Here is a 15,786-nt window from a genome sequence, read left to right on the forward strand (position 1 = left end):
AATTACAATATATATGATGCTGATACATGAGATTGACCATATATATAGAGCCGAGAGAGAGAGAGAGAGAGAGAGAGAGAGAGAGAGAGAGAGAGAGAGAGAGAGAGAGAGAGAGAGAGAGAGAGGAGTTAATAAGTCGGCCTCTAAAATCACTTTCCCATCATTTCAAGGCATCCGTTGTTTAACTTGTTGCAAGTTCATCACAGTACACTTATCTATCGATGTCTTTATAGTCCCATGTGAAGTCCTTCCAAATAATTTTCCAGTCAACGTAAGTGTAAATATATATATATATATATATATTATGTATTCGGGTTCATGAGGAACGAGAGGTTGAAGAAGTTAATTTCATACAATGAAATGAAATGTGTCAAATCGAATCTACCAGTTAATTTTTGTAAATTCAATGATCATGAAAAAGACAATTAATACGTTAACTAGCTAGCTAGCTGGAGATAAATAAGATATTAACTATGAATATGAAGATATGTACACCGGCCCTATTGTATAATTTGTACGACTAGTTTGCTATAGCCTATAGCTTATATATGTAAAAATCATAATTACCATTTACATTCAATGATATATATATATATATAGGCAATTATTTGTCCAAATTCCCTAGTAATAACTTATTACTAATAAGTCTGTAACATCTTTAATATTTGAGAGAGACAGAGAGAGAGACAGAGAGAGGGAGCAGCTGGTGGACAAGTCAAGCTCAAAACTGAAGGGAGGCAAGTTACAAATTATATGTATTGATGACAGGGTACTGTTCTGTTACTGTATATATTGTAGTTGACGAAAATTAATTACAAGGAGCAAACGCAGTACGTATAGCAAGCTTTTAGTTGGCCGACAGTGTACCTTTTCTACATATCTATGTACGCCTTTCCTTCTGTTAACTTTTCTGCGACCTCTCCATCCCCTTCTTCCATTCTTTACTTTCTCTATATATCCCTGTCCATCCTGTACCCTATCGTCTCTCTATCAATAGATCAGTCTTTCTCTCTCTCACTCCCTCTTTCTCTCTCTCAAATAAACAAACAAAATGGTGCAATCAAAGAAGTTCAGAGGTGTCAGGCAGCGTCACTGGGGATCTTGGGTCTCAGAAATTCGCCACCCCTTACTGTAAGCTACATATGCTCACATTATATTTATTTTCTTTCATTCTTATATAACTTCCTCACTTTATATATATATATATATATATATATGTGTACCTGTGATGATGAGGGCAGGAAGAGAAGGGTGTGGTTAGGCACATTTGAGACAGCTGAGGAGGCAGCCCGAGCCTACGATGAAGCAGCTGTTTTGATGAGTGGACGAAATGCCAAAACCAATTTCCCAATTTCTACCACTCAAACTAATACTAATACTGCTACTGCTGCTGCCGCCGCCATGGCCGTCGGATCAGACCCCAGAGGTAGTTCGAGCGACTTGGACCATTCGCTATCCGAGCCGAAGGGTTTATCAGAAATCTTACATGCCAAGCTCAGGAAATGCAGCAACCTTCCATCTCCATCCATGACCTGCTTGAGGCTCGACAATGAAAGCTCTCACATTGGAGTCTGGCAAAAGCGAGCAGGTCAACGCTCTGATAATTCCAACTGGGTCATGACTGTTCAGCTTGGCAAGAAGAAGAACAGTAATAACACTAACGCTGCTGATGATCATGGCCAAAGTATTTCATCATCATCACCGTTGATAATGTCGACTTCTGAGTCATCAGCGTCAACGTCATCAGCGAGGGCGCCGGAACTCATATCCGAGATGGATGAAGAAGAGAAAATTGCACTGCAGATGATAGAGGAGCTGCTTAACAGAAATTGTCCAAGTCCTAGTAATTCTTCATTTGGCATTCAACCAGGGGAGGAAAGCTTTTATTTGTAGTTCTACTAGTCTTAATTTTTTTAATTACTAGCTATATATATTATATATATATATATATATATATTGTCATATAGTATTTATATATACATATGTTTGTTTGGTTAAGGCTAGTGATTTTAACACTTCTTCTTCAATTTCAGTGCAAAGAAATTAGCAAAATAATCAGTTTAAAGTGCAGATAAAAGAGGAGTGACTACTATCCTTAGTTAAAATTAAGAAAGTATAGTGTGTATACAAACCATCTATTTTTTAAGTCTATAATCATACATTATTATTAAAAAAAATTATACAAATCGGAAACCGCTTCGACATCCAATTGTATCATACAAAATCAATAAACACGGTACTTTAAGAAAGTACTAAAATTTCAATAATTCAATTGAGTGGTCAAATGATATCGAATTCAAGTGATTTTTTGCAGAAATGATTTTTGAATAAATATTTACAAAATAAACAGTTTGAATTAGTAAAATACAATACATAATGGACCCTACAAGGGTGTTCCTCAAATAAGCTTATTTGACGAATCCCTAAGTAGAAACTCACTATATATATACTAATATTAATTCGTCTTGTGTTTGGAAATAATTGTATTCCTTTGTTTTTGGTCGGGGAAATAATTCTGTTCCTAACAGGGAAAATGAGAGATCATCGGATTTCTTTTGGTTTTTTTATATAATTATTTTATTGAAAGGGTGCAAATGTATCATTCCCACACACGATTGAGCTAGTCAAATTTGTTGATTTGTACTTCTTCTTCTACGTACCATGACGAATCATCTTGTGAAAATTGTTGTACGTAATTTGGTATGTATATAAGGGTTTCTTTTGGGGATATTGATCTTCCTAAATTGTATTGTGCCATCCCCTAATTCGTGGTAATTAACTCTGTTGCTATTCTTAAAATAAAACAAACAAAAAAACAATTTTGCATGGACGTCACTTTCTACTTCTTTTTGGTTAACGTCGAGGAGGTTGCTAAAATAAAAACCTCCTCTGTGTGTGTGTGTGTGTGTGATCTGAGAGTGATAAAAGTGATGGGGTCGTGGTAACTCTTAAGCATATGTTCCAAAAGCCTTCCTCAGCTTCTCTCTATAAACATCATTCGTTATTGGTCAATCTACATGTCGCAATTGATTAAGATAGAACACTATATCAATATTATTGTATAATGATCATCTAAGACATGTCTCCAACCAAATCATGAATTCAAACTATCAGATATAGTCTGGTTTTTTTTGTTTTTTTAGTGCGCCCCACACACATATATTTTTGGATACGAAAAGGAAAAGCCCCACATATTATATGTAGTCCAATGGGGTGTTAATTAGATTGGTTAGGCTTTTGGTGTACTCTCAAGTGATTCGGGTTCAAGTTCCATGATACCTGTACGTGTGGGTGAGTTTTCTCCCTCCCCTTCTTAACTTTGGCAACAATAACAAAATCTATACAATATTATTAGGAGTATCTGGTAAATTTTTTGATATTATAAAGGTAAACTAGTAAAAATAAAAGAGTTAAACAAAGACTAATTAATTAGACTTGACATAGTACGTAGTTGGTTGATATCATAAATAAATGTACTCATCCAATTTCCTTTACATCTTTGAAGAAGCTGTCTTGTTTTGCCATTTAGGGTCCCCAGCTGGCCTCTACCGAAGTTTGAAAATGAACTCAAATCAATTTCGAAATTACTGTTGTCCCCCATTAAGGTTTTTTCTAAACACCAATAGGAAAATGCTAAGCATATTACATTTATTTTGAAGCTGAAATGTGGTGGTGCCAATAATCAATAAGGGTCACTGTTGTTTGTTAGATATTTTGTCATCTCTTGCATGTCTGGCAAAGGGAATTGCTGGGAACAAGAACAAGAACAGCTATGTATTCCACTTGCCTCGACAGATGAGATAAGAAAGTGAGAGCAAAGCTTGTCTTAAATAATGAAAATCGATAGCAATACAAGAAAGATTAAAAACAAATTAAAGATAGTGTTTTTTTTGGGGCCATAGTTAGGAAGGGGATGAGGTTTCTCACGCGCGCACACACACACTATCAAGGTGTTATAGAGGTTTAAACTTAAGACTATTAGTCTGAAAATCAAAGTCGTTTTTCACTGTTCTACCCGTTGGCAAATTAAAAATGATATGTTATTTTTGTGGGCCAAAGTTAGGAACGGGGAAGGAAAGTTTTTTGCCAAATTAAATATAATGTTAAAAAAATGAAAAGTTTTGGGCTGAAATAAAGAGAGGCAGATAGATTGGACCCAACCAATAATAAATGACCTACGATTTGGGCCCAATTGGGCTTAATAGGAGGAGGTACTCTCTCTAGTGTAGCCCAGATTTGGGGTCCAAGCTACTTATTTGATGTGGCAGACAATGATTGGACGGAAAAAGAGCAAAAAAGACTTTGCGGGTCCTACGTGGGCCGACCTACCCTTCAACGGTAAACTACCATTCTTTCAGAAAGCGCGAAACTGAGTCACTGTTGTCGAGTTCAATCCGACTCATGGCTCCCCAAAAACCCTCTCTTCACTCTCACCGGTTCCAATGCAATCACACACAAATCCACAAACCCAACTCGGCCCTATCATCCTTCTTAACTCAGACCCAACTCGGCCACCATGCTCAAAGGCAAGCTCAAGCTCCCGGACAAGGCCAAGCGCGCCTTCCCGGACCGGCTGGGCAGCTTGGTCGCTGGATTCGAAGACAAAGAGGAGGAAAATCGAGGGTCCGATTTAGTGTTCGAATCCGGTGAAGAGCTCGAGACGATTCAGCCCAACGGGTATGGGTCGGGCGGAGAGAGTGAGAATGACGAAGATGACGAGGATTATGATGAGAAGGTGGATAGAGAATCCGATTTAAGGATCAGGCCCAAACCTGAAAGAGAAGGGCCGGGTTCGGTCTCGGTGTTGGCAGCCATTGCGGCTGATGATAAAAGATCCGATCTTGAGTATGAGGTGAGAATCTGATGAGCGAAAGAAGAGAGCAAAAATTGTCAGCTTATTTATTTATGGAAGAGGGCAATTTAATTTTAGTGTGAATGTGATGCTGCATTTTGATTCTTGATGTAAATTATTGGTTTTCTTTGTTTATTTTTTGATTTTTTGTTTTAGTTAGGGTTTGTTCTGGAGTTTAGTAGGTTTAGTTCTGTGTTTGTGTGTAATTACTGGGAATTTGTCACAAAGAAAAGAAATTTTTTTGCAATGTGGTCGAAGGTGTAACCCTAGAAGAATCTCTATCAATGTGGAATTTGTTTGAGTTAAAACCAACAAACAAGACAATTTTGATAGTTTGTCGATCCTACATTTGCTCAGAAATCATATAGATCATATTAGGCTTTGCAATTTGTTGATTTTATTCTTCTTTTTATATGTCCTGCTAATTTTCAGCTTTAAGCTTTTCATTTCTTCTTTTGCAATTAGCTTTCTCAGCCGGAGATAAATTTGGAAAAGTTGCAAAGAATTGCTAGTTCAGGGCTTCCAGATGGGGGAGGTTTGCGGGCAACTGCCTGGAAGGTACAGGACGACAGGTTACTTTGTTTCGTCACTAGCAGTTTCTGCAGTGTAAATTATGTTACTGTTTTGAAGTACTTAAAGATTGTCCTTACTATTTATGCACACAGCTGCTCTTAGGTTATCTACCTCCTTCTCGTGATTTGTGGGAAAAAGAGCTGATAGAAAATCGACTAAAATATGCCAAGCTTAAAGAGGAGCTCCTCGTGAGTCCCGTAAGATGCTCCCCAAGTTGCATAGTGAACAAACTACACAGTAGCAATTTATTTGCAGAAGTTTTCTTACAAAACAAAACATATACATCAGGTGCATTACTCTGGTTAGTTTTTATTATGCACTAATCAAAATCTTGAATCTAGACAGTCACAACTCACAAGGAAAAAGGTTGGTGCTTTGAGTTACTGCGACCATCCTGCTGACGGTGTTGTAGCTGGACCGCTGAAGCGACATGAAATTTCTGAGGAAGATCACCCTTTAAGCCTTGGTAAGGCTAGTGTTTGGCACCAATACTTTCAGGTAAGGTGTCTTCTCACTATAAGGTTGTATCTTGGCTTTTTCTGTATAATTAGGTGACGCTAATCATTCTGCACATTTATTTATAGCATACAGAGATTGCAGAACAGATAGACCGTGATTTGCAACGCACACACCCAGATTTGAAATTCTTCTCAGGGGACTCATCATTCAGTAGGAAACACAGGGTATATGGTTCCCACAGAATAAACTATTTTTCATAATTTGATCTCCTTGTCACTGATAATTTCTAAGCAGGATATATCAAATTCACTGATTACTCTGGTAACCTTGTTGTGTTTGGCTCACATGTCCAGCAAATAGACTAATTATCAGTGTCACTCACCAGATCTTTGCTGCATTTCTATTTTCAGGAATCAATGAGAAGCATTCTTCTCTTGTTTGCAAAACTAAATCCAGTGATCCGTTATGTGCAAGGCATGAATGAGGTCTTGGCACCAATATACTATGTCTTTAGCACTGACACCAATGAGCAAAATGCTGTAAGAGAGTTCCCTGGAAATCTTCATGTCTTTATATTAGATGTCTTTGGCTTATTATGTTTGATATAAAATGTATCTATTGAGGACCTTATCCTGCAAATACTTTGGAAGTTTAAAATTGAGTTGTGGAATGTTTTCTGTATTTACTTCGTTTTCCTCCATCTTCTTTTTATGTCTTAAAGGTTATACTTTCTTGTCCAAGTATAAACAGAAATAAAGCCACATGATGGTTTCATTCTGCAGGCAAATGCAGAAGCAGATAGCTTTTCTTGTTTTGTTCGACTCTTGAGTGACTCAGTGGATCACTTTTGCGAACAACTGGATAACAGTGCAGTGGGCATACTCTCCACTCTTTCCCGCTTGTCAGAGTTATTGAAAGCCAACGATGAGGAATTGTGGAGGCATCTTGAGTTCACTACAAAGGTAAATTATATCAAAGGGAATTACAAGAGTTGCTTTTTCTTGAAATCTTGGTGAAGTTGAACTGAGATTCCTTTTTCAAGTTGTATATTATTCCTAGATCATTGAAGTTTTACCGTCTTCAACAGCTTATCTTGAGCCTAACTTCACATCTTATAACATATGCCTCTGTAAGCAGGTGAAACCGCAATACTATGCATTCAGGTGGATCACATTGCTGCTTACACAGGAATTCAATTTCCAATGCATCATGAGAATCTGGGATTCACTATTGAGTAGTCCTTATGGTGTACAGGTCTCTCTCTCTCTCTCTACATGTTAGTAACTCAGTAAATCACTCCAATGCTACTCCCAATTATTGCTATTGTGCTTTGTTTTTCCTCCTTTCTTTTTTATTTTAGTTATGAATTTGCACCATTATGAACAAATACTGATTTCTTGGTAGAAACTCTACAGGATATGCTTCTAAAAATTTGTTGCGCAATGTTGCTGTGCGTGAAAAGCAGACTATTAAGTGGCGATTTTGTGGCAAACTTGAAGCTTCTGCAGAACTACCCAGACATTAACATAGAACACCTCCTCCAGGTAGCTCGGGATCTTAGTTCTGACCCGTCTACCTATCGTTTGTCTTTGACCCTGTAAATCCATTACATATACTATTTTCTGTACATTTTTCCCTTACCATGGTTGTAACGATGAACAAGACGAGAGCTGTTGCTTTAGATTAATTTGTACCCAAACAATTTTCAATGATACATATTCAGAAGGGTGTAATTCATCTGCAGAACCAGCATCTAACTTAAGGACATAGAAAATGTGATTAGCAAGTAACCTAACCTTGTCCAACCAGCCTGAAAACGTTACCTCACATCCCTGTCAGGACAGCTCACAGCTTGACCCTCAAAATCAGCTGCAGAAGATTTATTATTTCGCAATTTGGCACGTTAAAGAAATAAAACCCCATTGGTGATTAGCTGGGAAGGTTTGTTTATTCCTTTTCCTCAACTGCATGAACTGTTCTTCAAGTCAAAAGGGAAAGTCTAAGACACACAAAAAAGTCTTGCCAGTAATATGATTTGTATCACATAATATGATACGACCATTGTAACTAATACTTTTCCATAAAATCAATCAATTACCTTTTCTCATTGGGCAGCATCAATGACCCTTGTTTTCAGCCACCAATTGGTCGTTAAGAACCTCAGAAAAATAGACAAGAAAATTAAAGACTTGGAAAATGGTTGCTAGCTGATAATATACACAAATGACGTGTGTAGAATGAGACAGTTAGGAACGAATGTTACCCAATAATATATACTTAAAACGTTAACAAATTTCGAAGTTTCAAAAACATATCTAACCTAATCTCGGCTATAAATATTACATACACATCACATGGCTTAGCCGAGACATGGCTGGTTTTACCTGCACCACCACTGCCTATATATATCTTCGTGTTTTTATATTCTTCAACTCCCTTTGAAACCAACAACTCCGATATACGCATTGAAATTTCTCACGTTGCTTCAATTCATATTTGTTTTGTTGGATATAATATATATATTGTTTTCATGAATTGACAACTCCATCTCATCTGTTATTCTTTGTGTTTTGGTTTGACTTGTTTGTTCTTGGTCATACCTTTTGTTCAACTTTACAACTTGTTATTATTTCTTCCTTGCTAAGACTTGTGAATGCTTAACTTCAATTCATTTCATGAGCAGCAAGCACTTTTGTGAAAGTGCTTGCTTTGATTGACTGATCAGCTGCAAGCCTGTGTTCAATTCCGGGATACAATTTGAGAGATCGATATGGCGCAAACAGTACTTCTGCATGGCGTACTTCATACAACCATCTACGAGGTTGATAGGCTCATGGCTGATGGTTGCTGCATCTTCTTCTGCAAGGTATATACATATATATATATATATCACTTTTTTTTTTCTTCTTTCTGAATTGCATTGAATATCTGCAGATTAAATCATTCTGTAGTTGTTTTTTGTTATTCAGTTTTCTTCTCTTGAAGCATATCTGAGAAAAATTATGCCTCAGTCTCCATTCAAGACTTGATGATCAAGTCATCTAATCTTTCTTTCACCTCTCAAGTTTAATTTTAGCATATATCTTTCTCTGACATATCATCCAAAATTCTCACTGATGAAAAGTATTCCCTTAAAACAAAAATTGTGCTAGAGTGAGTGGTGGTGATAGATACTCAGGTGATCATCAAATTTCCATGTTTATATTTGGCTCTGTGCTGTCGTCCTGCAAAGTGGCTAGCGCAAAGAAACATTTGTGAATTTTCGACCTTGAGTCAATGATGGCAACATTTATGTTTCTTCCTTGAGTCAATAATGGCATGTTGGTCCATATCCATAAATGACTTGCAAAGAAGCCTTTTAACTTTCTAAGTATGGTTTAATATGGTTCAATTTTCTGCTGACTTGCAAAATGTAAAAGATCTAACTTATGATTTCAACTGTAGCTTCTTAAAAAGTCAGTTGAGTTTGGGAAAGGTTCCAAATTCTATGCTACGATTGATTTGGAAAATGCGAGGGTTGGCCGAACCAGACTGCTTGAAAATGCAACTCAAAATCCCCGGTGGCGTGAATCTTTTCATATTTACTGCGCCCACAAGGCTTCTAATGTTGTTTTCTCTATCAAAGAAGACAATGCTATTGGGGCCAAAGTGATTGGAAGAGCTTACATGCCTGCTGCAGAACTCCTTAATGGAGAAGAAGTAGACAGATGGCTTAAGATCTTGGATAATAACAATAAACCTTTACATGGAGGTTCCAAAATCCATGTGAAATTATGCTTCTCAAGCGTAAACGAAGACCCTAATTGGTCTCGTGGAATCAGAAGTCCTGAATTCCCAGGTGTTCCATACACATTTTTCACACAGAGGAATGGTTGCAGAGTTACCCTTTACCAAGATGCTCATGTCCCAGACAATTTCATCCCAAAAATCCCTCTTGCTGGGGCCAAGTGCTATGAACCACACCGGTGCTGGGAAGACGTTTTTGATGCCATTTCTAATGCAAAGCACTTAATATACATAGCAGGTTGGTCTGTATGTACTTCAATCACATTGAAAAGGGACCCAAAGAGGCAAAAGCCTGGAGAAGATTTGACTCTGGGAGAGCTTCTAAAGAAGAAGGCAAATGAAGGAGTTCAGGTCCTAATGCTTGTTTGGGATGACAGAACTTCAGTGAGGTTGCTAAAGAGAGATGGAGTGATGGCTACCCACGATGAAGATACCGAAAGTTACTTCCATCACACGAAAGTTCACTGCGTGTTATGTCCTCGAAATCCTGACAACGGGCAGAGCATTATCCAGGATTTAGAGGTTTCTACCATGTTCACTCATCACCAGAAGATTGTGGTGGTGGACAGTGAATTGCCCAATGGAGGATTAGAAAAGAGGAGGATTGTGAGCTTCATTGGTGGCATTGATCTTTGTGATGGGAGATATGACACTCCCTCCCATCCCATTTTCAGGACTTTAGGCACAACCCACAAGAATGATCTCCATCAGCCCAATTTTGCCGGTGCCTCAATCACAAAGGGTGGACCAAGGGAGCCTTGGCATGACATTCATTGTAGGTTAGAAGGGCCTATTGCCTGGGATGTCCTGTTCAACTTTGAGCAAAGATGGAGGAAGCAAGGTGGGAAGGACTTGCTTGTTGAGCTGAGAGAACTTGATGACGCATTTATACCTCCATCTCCAGTTATCTTCCCTCAAGACCATGAAACATGGAATGTTCAATTGTTCCGGTCCATCGATGGAGGAGCTGCATTTGGATTTCCTGACTCTCCTGAAGATGCTGCCAGGGCGGGTCTTGTTAGTGGGAAAGATCATGTGATTGATCGAAGCATTCAGGATGCATATATCAATGCCATCCGGCGAGCAAAGAGTTCTATCTACATTGAAAACCAGTATTTTCTTGGAAGCTCTTTCTCTTGGCATTCAGATCATACCATTAAAGTTGAGGAGGTTGGCGCTTTGCATTTGATTCCAAAGGAACTGTCTCTAAAGATTGTTAGCAAGATTGAAGCTGGAGAAAGATTTACTGTCTACATTGTCATGCCCATGTGGCCAGAGGGTATCCCAGAAAGTCAATCTGTTCAGGCAATATTGCATTGGCAGAAGATGACAATGGAGATGATGTATAAGGACATTGTTCAAGCTCTCCAAGCCAAGGGGCTTGAGGCAAACGCCAGGGACTATTTGACATTCTTTTGCCTTGGCAATCGTGAGAAGAAGCGAAGTGGAGAATATGAACCTCCAGAAAAACCAGAACATGATACAGATTATAGTAGAGCTCAGCAAGCCAGGCGGTTCATGATCTATGTTCATGCCAAGGTGATGATAGGTAAGCCAATCTATCACATTCTTCTTAATTATTTGAATTCTTAATTAACTAGATTGTACTAATTAAAATGTTTGAAATGTCTGGCCTTTGCAGTTGATGATGAGTACATAATCATCGGATCAGCCAACATCAATCAGAGGTCAATGGATGGTGCCAGGGACACAGAGATTGCCATGGGAGCCTACCAACCGTATCACCTATCAACCAGAGAGGCAGCCAGGGGCCAAATCCATGGTCTCAGATTGGCATTGTGGTATGAACACTTGGGCCTGCTTGATGACACCTTCCTTGAACCAGAGAGTGTAAAATGCATCAGAAAGGTGAACCAAATTGCTGAAAAGCATTGGGACCTTTTTTCATGTGAGACATTGGATGGTGACTTGCCAGGGCATTTGCTTAGCTACCCCATTAGGGTTGCTGCTGCAAATGGAGAGATCACAGAGTTGCCTGGAACAGAATTTTTCCCAGACACCAAGGCTCGAGTTCTTGGCTCCAAATCTGAGTTGCTTCCATCAATCCTCACTACTTAGAGTGATGATCTCCTTTGTTTCTCTCTTTTAAATGCTAGCCGCTAGGTGCATTGTAATCATGTCTTGATATAATGAGCGCATAGCATAAGCATAAATAATGAAGTCATTGGATTCCCAGACACCTATTGTATTTAATTTAAATCTTGTGATTCAACGGCTTCAACATCTGAGTTTATGCTGTGTATTGGCTGCGTGCACTTGTTAATTAACTATTCCTGTCTCAAATTTCACATTTTTTATATTTTTTTTTTCTTTCCAGAAGGGTTATACTTCAAAGCTTGCCAGCAGCAAATTGTTGTACTTCTTTGACTACTCAAAACAGGACATCTCTACCTTAAATGTTTTGAACAAACAGCCAGCTGTAAGAAAAAAACTTTCTTGTAACGGGTATAGCACTGTTTTGCTGTCCCCATTGCATAAGAGTTTCTCTCCGTAGATGTAAAAACTTTCAACACCCTACTCTCCACCTACCTCCTCTCTATTTTGATGAGACCATCTTCACAAACAACCTTTCAAATCTGTTTGTTTCAATTATTGGGATTTGATATCTTCTTTTGGAACCATTAACATAAACACTTTAAGGCAGTAACTAATTATGGTCATAATTCCTATTCAACTATTCAAACTCATATGTTTACATCTCTAAGAAGAACCATTTCCTTGCAGAAGAAGTGATGACATAGAATAGATGACTTGTTGATCTTGATTATCTTGAAAAGGGACTAGAACCTTTATCTTGTCAACTACTTAATTAGGTGAAATACTGAGATAAATTCGTTCATGCATGTTATCTTTTAATATGTTGCCTTTCTTAACTTGTTTGTTCCTTATCTTATTCAAACTCTATATAATAAAATATTTGAACCAGTTCATAATGTTTTTCATACGGTCTATCCATTCTAGAATTTGGGGAAACATCCAACCACAATCTAAGGCCATTGCCTATTGGCTTTTGGGAACCTAACAGGGCCACATGTAACATTGTGACTGAGTTCTGAGCAACATTAACTGGCGAGGATGATGCATGCGCAGCTTGCTACATTATTTTATTTCTTTTCTTCTGTCATCAAACCTCTAACTCTAAGCCTCTGACTCCATTGGTCCTAAGTCATTTTCCTATCTTCAACTAGATCTGACCATCAAGAACTCCAATCTTTTGGCATGGAACGGCTTGACATGTCATGGATGACAAATTTAAGGCTGCGTATATTCAAAGAAAAACCCTAATAATTGAACCCATTCTATGCCATTCTCACGCTCCTTATATTGCAGTGCAGTTCACTACTCTCTGTTTCATCTGGGTAAAACAAGTATTACCCATGTGCTGCTGCTGCCAATTGATCCCAATTCTTACACCTATCAAACTCATGAATTGGAAGCATATTCACATACTCACAATTCACAAAATAGTAGAGATGCACTTTACATACATGTCTATCTCACTGAGCCTCTCTCCGAAACAGTGGTCAAATTGTTACGGCTTTCGTGCGGATCGGAACTTACAAGATTCGGGTTATGCAAGAGGGGTGCATTGCACGTAGCTATAGGGTTCTAATTAATCCTCCACATTCCATAAGTTTGTGAAAGTGTCAAAAAGTAATGCTGCTGAGGTCGTTAAGCCTCGCTTCCTCCTCAATTTCCAAACAAGCAACTGACGTCACCAATAATAAAACTTTCTCTTCATTTGCCACTGCCGTGCGGTGCACGAGCAAAAGTTAATAAGCCGACACTACACAACACACAGAGAGACAGAAACAGAGTCCCCATTTCCCCCTCCCCCTAATAAAACATACATTTTTACCAATTCAAAGAGAGAAAAAAAGGACCCAAAAAAGAAAAAAAAAATTATTATAAAAGAAAAAAACTAATGACCAATGGTTGATCAAAATGTTTACAATAAAATAATCCCATTTGGCTGAATTCAATATCATATTCACATGTAGTTCCCACTGCACCACCATAACTATTTATCCACCTGCTAGCCCAGCCCCTCCCCAACCCAAGTATACTACTATTAAACCACACTACCCTCTCCCTCATTCATGTAAGTCCACTTCTTTTTTGTTTCTGGTTTCTGTTTCTTTCTTATCTGTTTTCCCTTTGGGTTCTGTTTCTTCATCTTGGAGAGGGAGAGAAATTAAAGAAAGAGAAAAAGATCATGTCTTCAGTGTTAGGCTCACAAGGGGTGGTCTTGGCCACAGCCATGGCGGTCTCTGGCACTGTCATCCTCCTAGCTCTTCGCCTACAGAAATCCTTGCCCAATTCTCACTTCCCTGTTGACCAAATCAACCAGTCCTCGCCTCAAATTCTACGATCTTGTATATCTTCTGGTAAGCTTGACATTCCCTGTTTCCTCTGTTTCGTGTTTAATACTCTGTTTCGTGTTTAATACTCTGTTTCATGGTTAATTCTCTGTTTTCTCTGGCTCATGGTTAAATGGCTAATTATATACATGGTTGCTTTAATTTTTCTTGCTGGGTCTGCAGAAGGAAAGAAGAGGAGGAAGAAGAACAAAAGGGTGCACTTTGCAGAGGATGTGGTGGATCCAAGTGGAGATGGTCAGGAGTTTAGAAGGCAGCATCAGATAATTACCTCCACTTCTTCCAATTCTTCTTCTTCTTGCTTGTCGGCATCTTCAACTTCATCTACAGTACTGAATTTTAAAAAGACAAGGGCCCAAAAATTCAAAGGACCAATGCCTGCTAACCGCGCGGCTCTCTACAATGGAATTCTCAGGGATCGTGTGGTTCACCGATTGGCCTACTCATACTGATTCACACGTTCTCTGTATATTGTGTATAAAGATTAGTGCTTTCTTTTTCTTTTTCTTTAATTTGTACAAATTTTCTTCTGAGGTTATAAGGAATATTCGGAATTGTAAGGAATGATGGGCCCACAGGTTTTGGTAGTTGTTGCCGTTTTATGTTTCTTCTAGTAACATGATTGCTTGGGCACAGGGTGGATCCTCTTTAATTAATGGAACATTTTTTTGTTGATATTTCAATCCTTAATCTTCTTGGGTTTCTTTAAGCAACTGAAAATTTTCAACAAGATTCAGCCTTACATCTTTCCTCTGTTCTGTGGCTCTGTGTAGCCCTAGCTGCCTGATTCCTACTTTAAAATGTTGCTAGCTACCAAAAAAATATCAAAGAAACGGTTGGATTGTAATAGTGCCTCTCCAATATCTCTCCTCTTTCAGGGTCCACAACAAGCCAATTAAATATGGGGTTTGCATTTACAGAATTTGCCTAAGCATCCAAGTCACCATTTTGCTCTGTTTCCAGTGACTTGGTAGACTTCCAAATCCACACACCAAAAAAATAAAAAAACCACTTCGAAATTGAGAGCCCTATGTTATGACCCTGTTGAAGGAGGAGAACAGAGACAATGTCAATGTGAGAATTTGAGTTGGTCTTCTTCTTCTCAGGCTGAAGTTGTCCACAACTTGCTGGGGTTTGACTGATGATTGTAATTGAATAATGTGTGGGTGTTTTTATGTCATGTGTTTGCTTCTTTTGACAAATAAATTCCTTCACATGTGTATGTATGGCAGCATCCATGCAGAGTGTGAACACAGCCATGTGCCTACCACTGCCAGGATGCTTCCTCCTCTATCTACCCACTAGCCAACTACCTTTACCTTTACCTAATTTGACAATCAAATAACAAAGACTTTTAATCCTTGACCTGATAAAACCTTGGATAAGAAGCAAAGCTAACTATCAACAACATACACAGAGAAAACATAAAATTATTGGCCCATCTCCATCTTAGCATATGAATTTATTCTTGACTAACTCATCGTTAAAATAAAATAAAATTGATTCTTGACTTAGTGCAAAGCAAGCATATTCCAGAAAGAATGGAAAAAACAACACTTATGAAAATGGCCAAACATGCATGCACCATTTTGATTGAGGTCATTGGGGGTCTGAAAACTCTTACAGAACATATGAAAAATGAAAATTTGGTGGTCAATTTTGTTTTTATAGAAATATGGCAAATAAGGACAGAGGAGTCTGTTTCTTTTTTTTTCT

The 15,786-nt window shown here is 38.3% G+C and overlaps 4 protein-coding genes across 6 annotated transcripts; all 4 read left to right on the forward strand.

Annotated features, from left to right (window-relative positions):
* On the forward strand, positions 822-1,942 carry LOC18769467 (ethylene-responsive transcription factor WIN1). Its single transcript, XM_007202429.2, has 2 exons — positions 822-1,131; positions 1,242-1,942. Exons 1-2 carry the CDS (start codon positions 1,052-1,054, stop codon positions 1,891-1,893), a joined length of 732 nt encoding a protein of 243 aa, XP_007202491.1. The 5' UTR covers positions 822-1,051; the 3' UTR covers positions 1,894-1,942.
* LOC18769555 (TBC1 domain family member 13) lies at positions 4,395-7,626 on the forward strand. Of its 3 annotated transcripts, none has more exons than XM_020569449.1 (9): positions 4,395-4,852; positions 5,318-5,410; positions 5,518-5,613; positions 5,771-5,923; positions 6,010-6,108; positions 6,295-6,423; positions 6,667-6,846; positions 7,022-7,138; positions 7,300-7,626. In XM_020569449.1, exons 1-9 carry the CDS (start codon positions 4,517-4,519, stop codon positions 7,483-7,485), a joined length of 1,389 nt encoding a protein of 462 aa, XP_020425038.1. In that variant the 5' UTR covers positions 4,395-4,516; the 3' UTR covers positions 7,486-7,626. The 3 variants fall into 3 exon arrangements, with proteins under 3 accessions (XP_020425038.1, XP_020425039.1, XP_007202041.1); XM_007201979.2 differs by having other exon boundaries at positions 4,396-4,852; positions 5,518-5,622; XM_020569450.1 differs by lacking the exon at positions 5,518-5,613.
* On the forward strand, positions 8,460-11,981 carry LOC18769126 (phospholipase D alpha 1). Its single transcript, XM_007204590.2, has 3 exons — positions 8,460-8,750; positions 9,329-11,219; positions 11,313-11,981. Exons 1-3 carry the CDS (start codon positions 8,655-8,657, stop codon positions 11,747-11,749), a joined length of 2,424 nt encoding a protein of 807 aa, XP_007204652.1. The 5' UTR covers positions 8,460-8,654; the 3' UTR covers positions 11,750-11,981.
* On the forward strand, positions 13,466-14,753 carry LOC18771660. Its single transcript, XM_007202658.2, has 2 exons — positions 13,466-14,079; positions 14,236-14,753. The coding sequence occupies exons 1-2, from the start codon at positions 13,908-13,910 to the stop codon at positions 14,520-14,522; spliced, it is 459 nt and encodes a 152-aa protein (XP_007202720.1). The 5' UTR covers positions 13,466-13,907; the 3' UTR covers positions 14,523-14,753.

Source organism: Prunus persica, chromosome G7 (assembly GCF_000346465.2).
Source record: "Prunus persica cultivar Lovell chromosome G7, Prunus_persica_NCBIv2, whole genome shotgun sequence".
Classification (NCBI taxonomy): Eukaryota; Viridiplantae; Streptophyta; class Magnoliopsida; order Rosales; family Rosaceae; genus Prunus; species Prunus persica.

What these genes read in the sequence shown, in the direction of transcription:
- LOC18769126 (XM_007204590.2), top strand. Translation starts at nt 8,655, where the DNA reads ATGGCGCAAACAGTACTTCTGCATGGCGTACTTCATACAACCATCTAC. An exon ending in GCTGCATCTTCTTCTGCAAG is followed by an intron (nt 8,751 to 9,328) that starts GTATATACATAT and finishes TTTCAACTGTAG; the next exon opens with CTTCTTAAAAAGTCAGTTGA. An exon ending in TCATGCCAAGGTGATGATAG is followed by an intron (nt 11,220 to 11,312) that starts GTAAGCCAATCT and finishes TGGCCTTTGCAG; the next exon opens with TTGATGATGAGTACATAATC.
- LOC18769555 (XM_007201979.2), top strand. Translation starts at nt 4,517, where the DNA reads ATGCTCAAAGGCAAGCTCAAGCTCCCGGACAAGGCCAAGCGCGCCTTC. An exon ending in ATCTTGAGTTCACTACAAAG is followed by an intron (nt 6,847 to 7,021) that starts GTAAATTATATC and finishes CTCTGTAAGCAG; the next exon opens with GTGAAACCGCAATACTATGC. An exon ending in GTAGTCCTTATGGTGTACAG is followed by an intron (nt 7,139 to 7,299) that starts GTCTCTCTCTCT and finishes GAAACTCTACAG; the next exon opens with GATATGCTTCTAAAAATTTG.
- LOC18769467 (XM_007202429.2), top strand. Translation starts at nt 1,052, where the DNA reads ATGGTGCAATCAAAGAAGTTCAGAGGTGTCAGGCAGCGTCACTGGGGA. An exon ending in GAAATTCGCCACCCCTTACT is followed by an intron (nt 1,132 to 1,241) that starts GTAAGCTACATA and finishes TGATGAGGGCAG; the next exon opens with GAAGAGAAGGGTGTGGTTAG.
- LOC18771660 (XM_007202658.2), top strand. Translation starts at nt 13,908, where the DNA reads ATGTCTTCAGTGTTAGGCTCACAAGGGGTGGTCTTGGCCACAGCCATG. An exon ending in ACGATCTTGTATATCTTCTG is followed by an intron (nt 14,080 to 14,235) that starts GTAAGCTTGACA and finishes CTGGGTCTGCAG; the next exon opens with AAGGAAAGAAGAGGAGGAAG.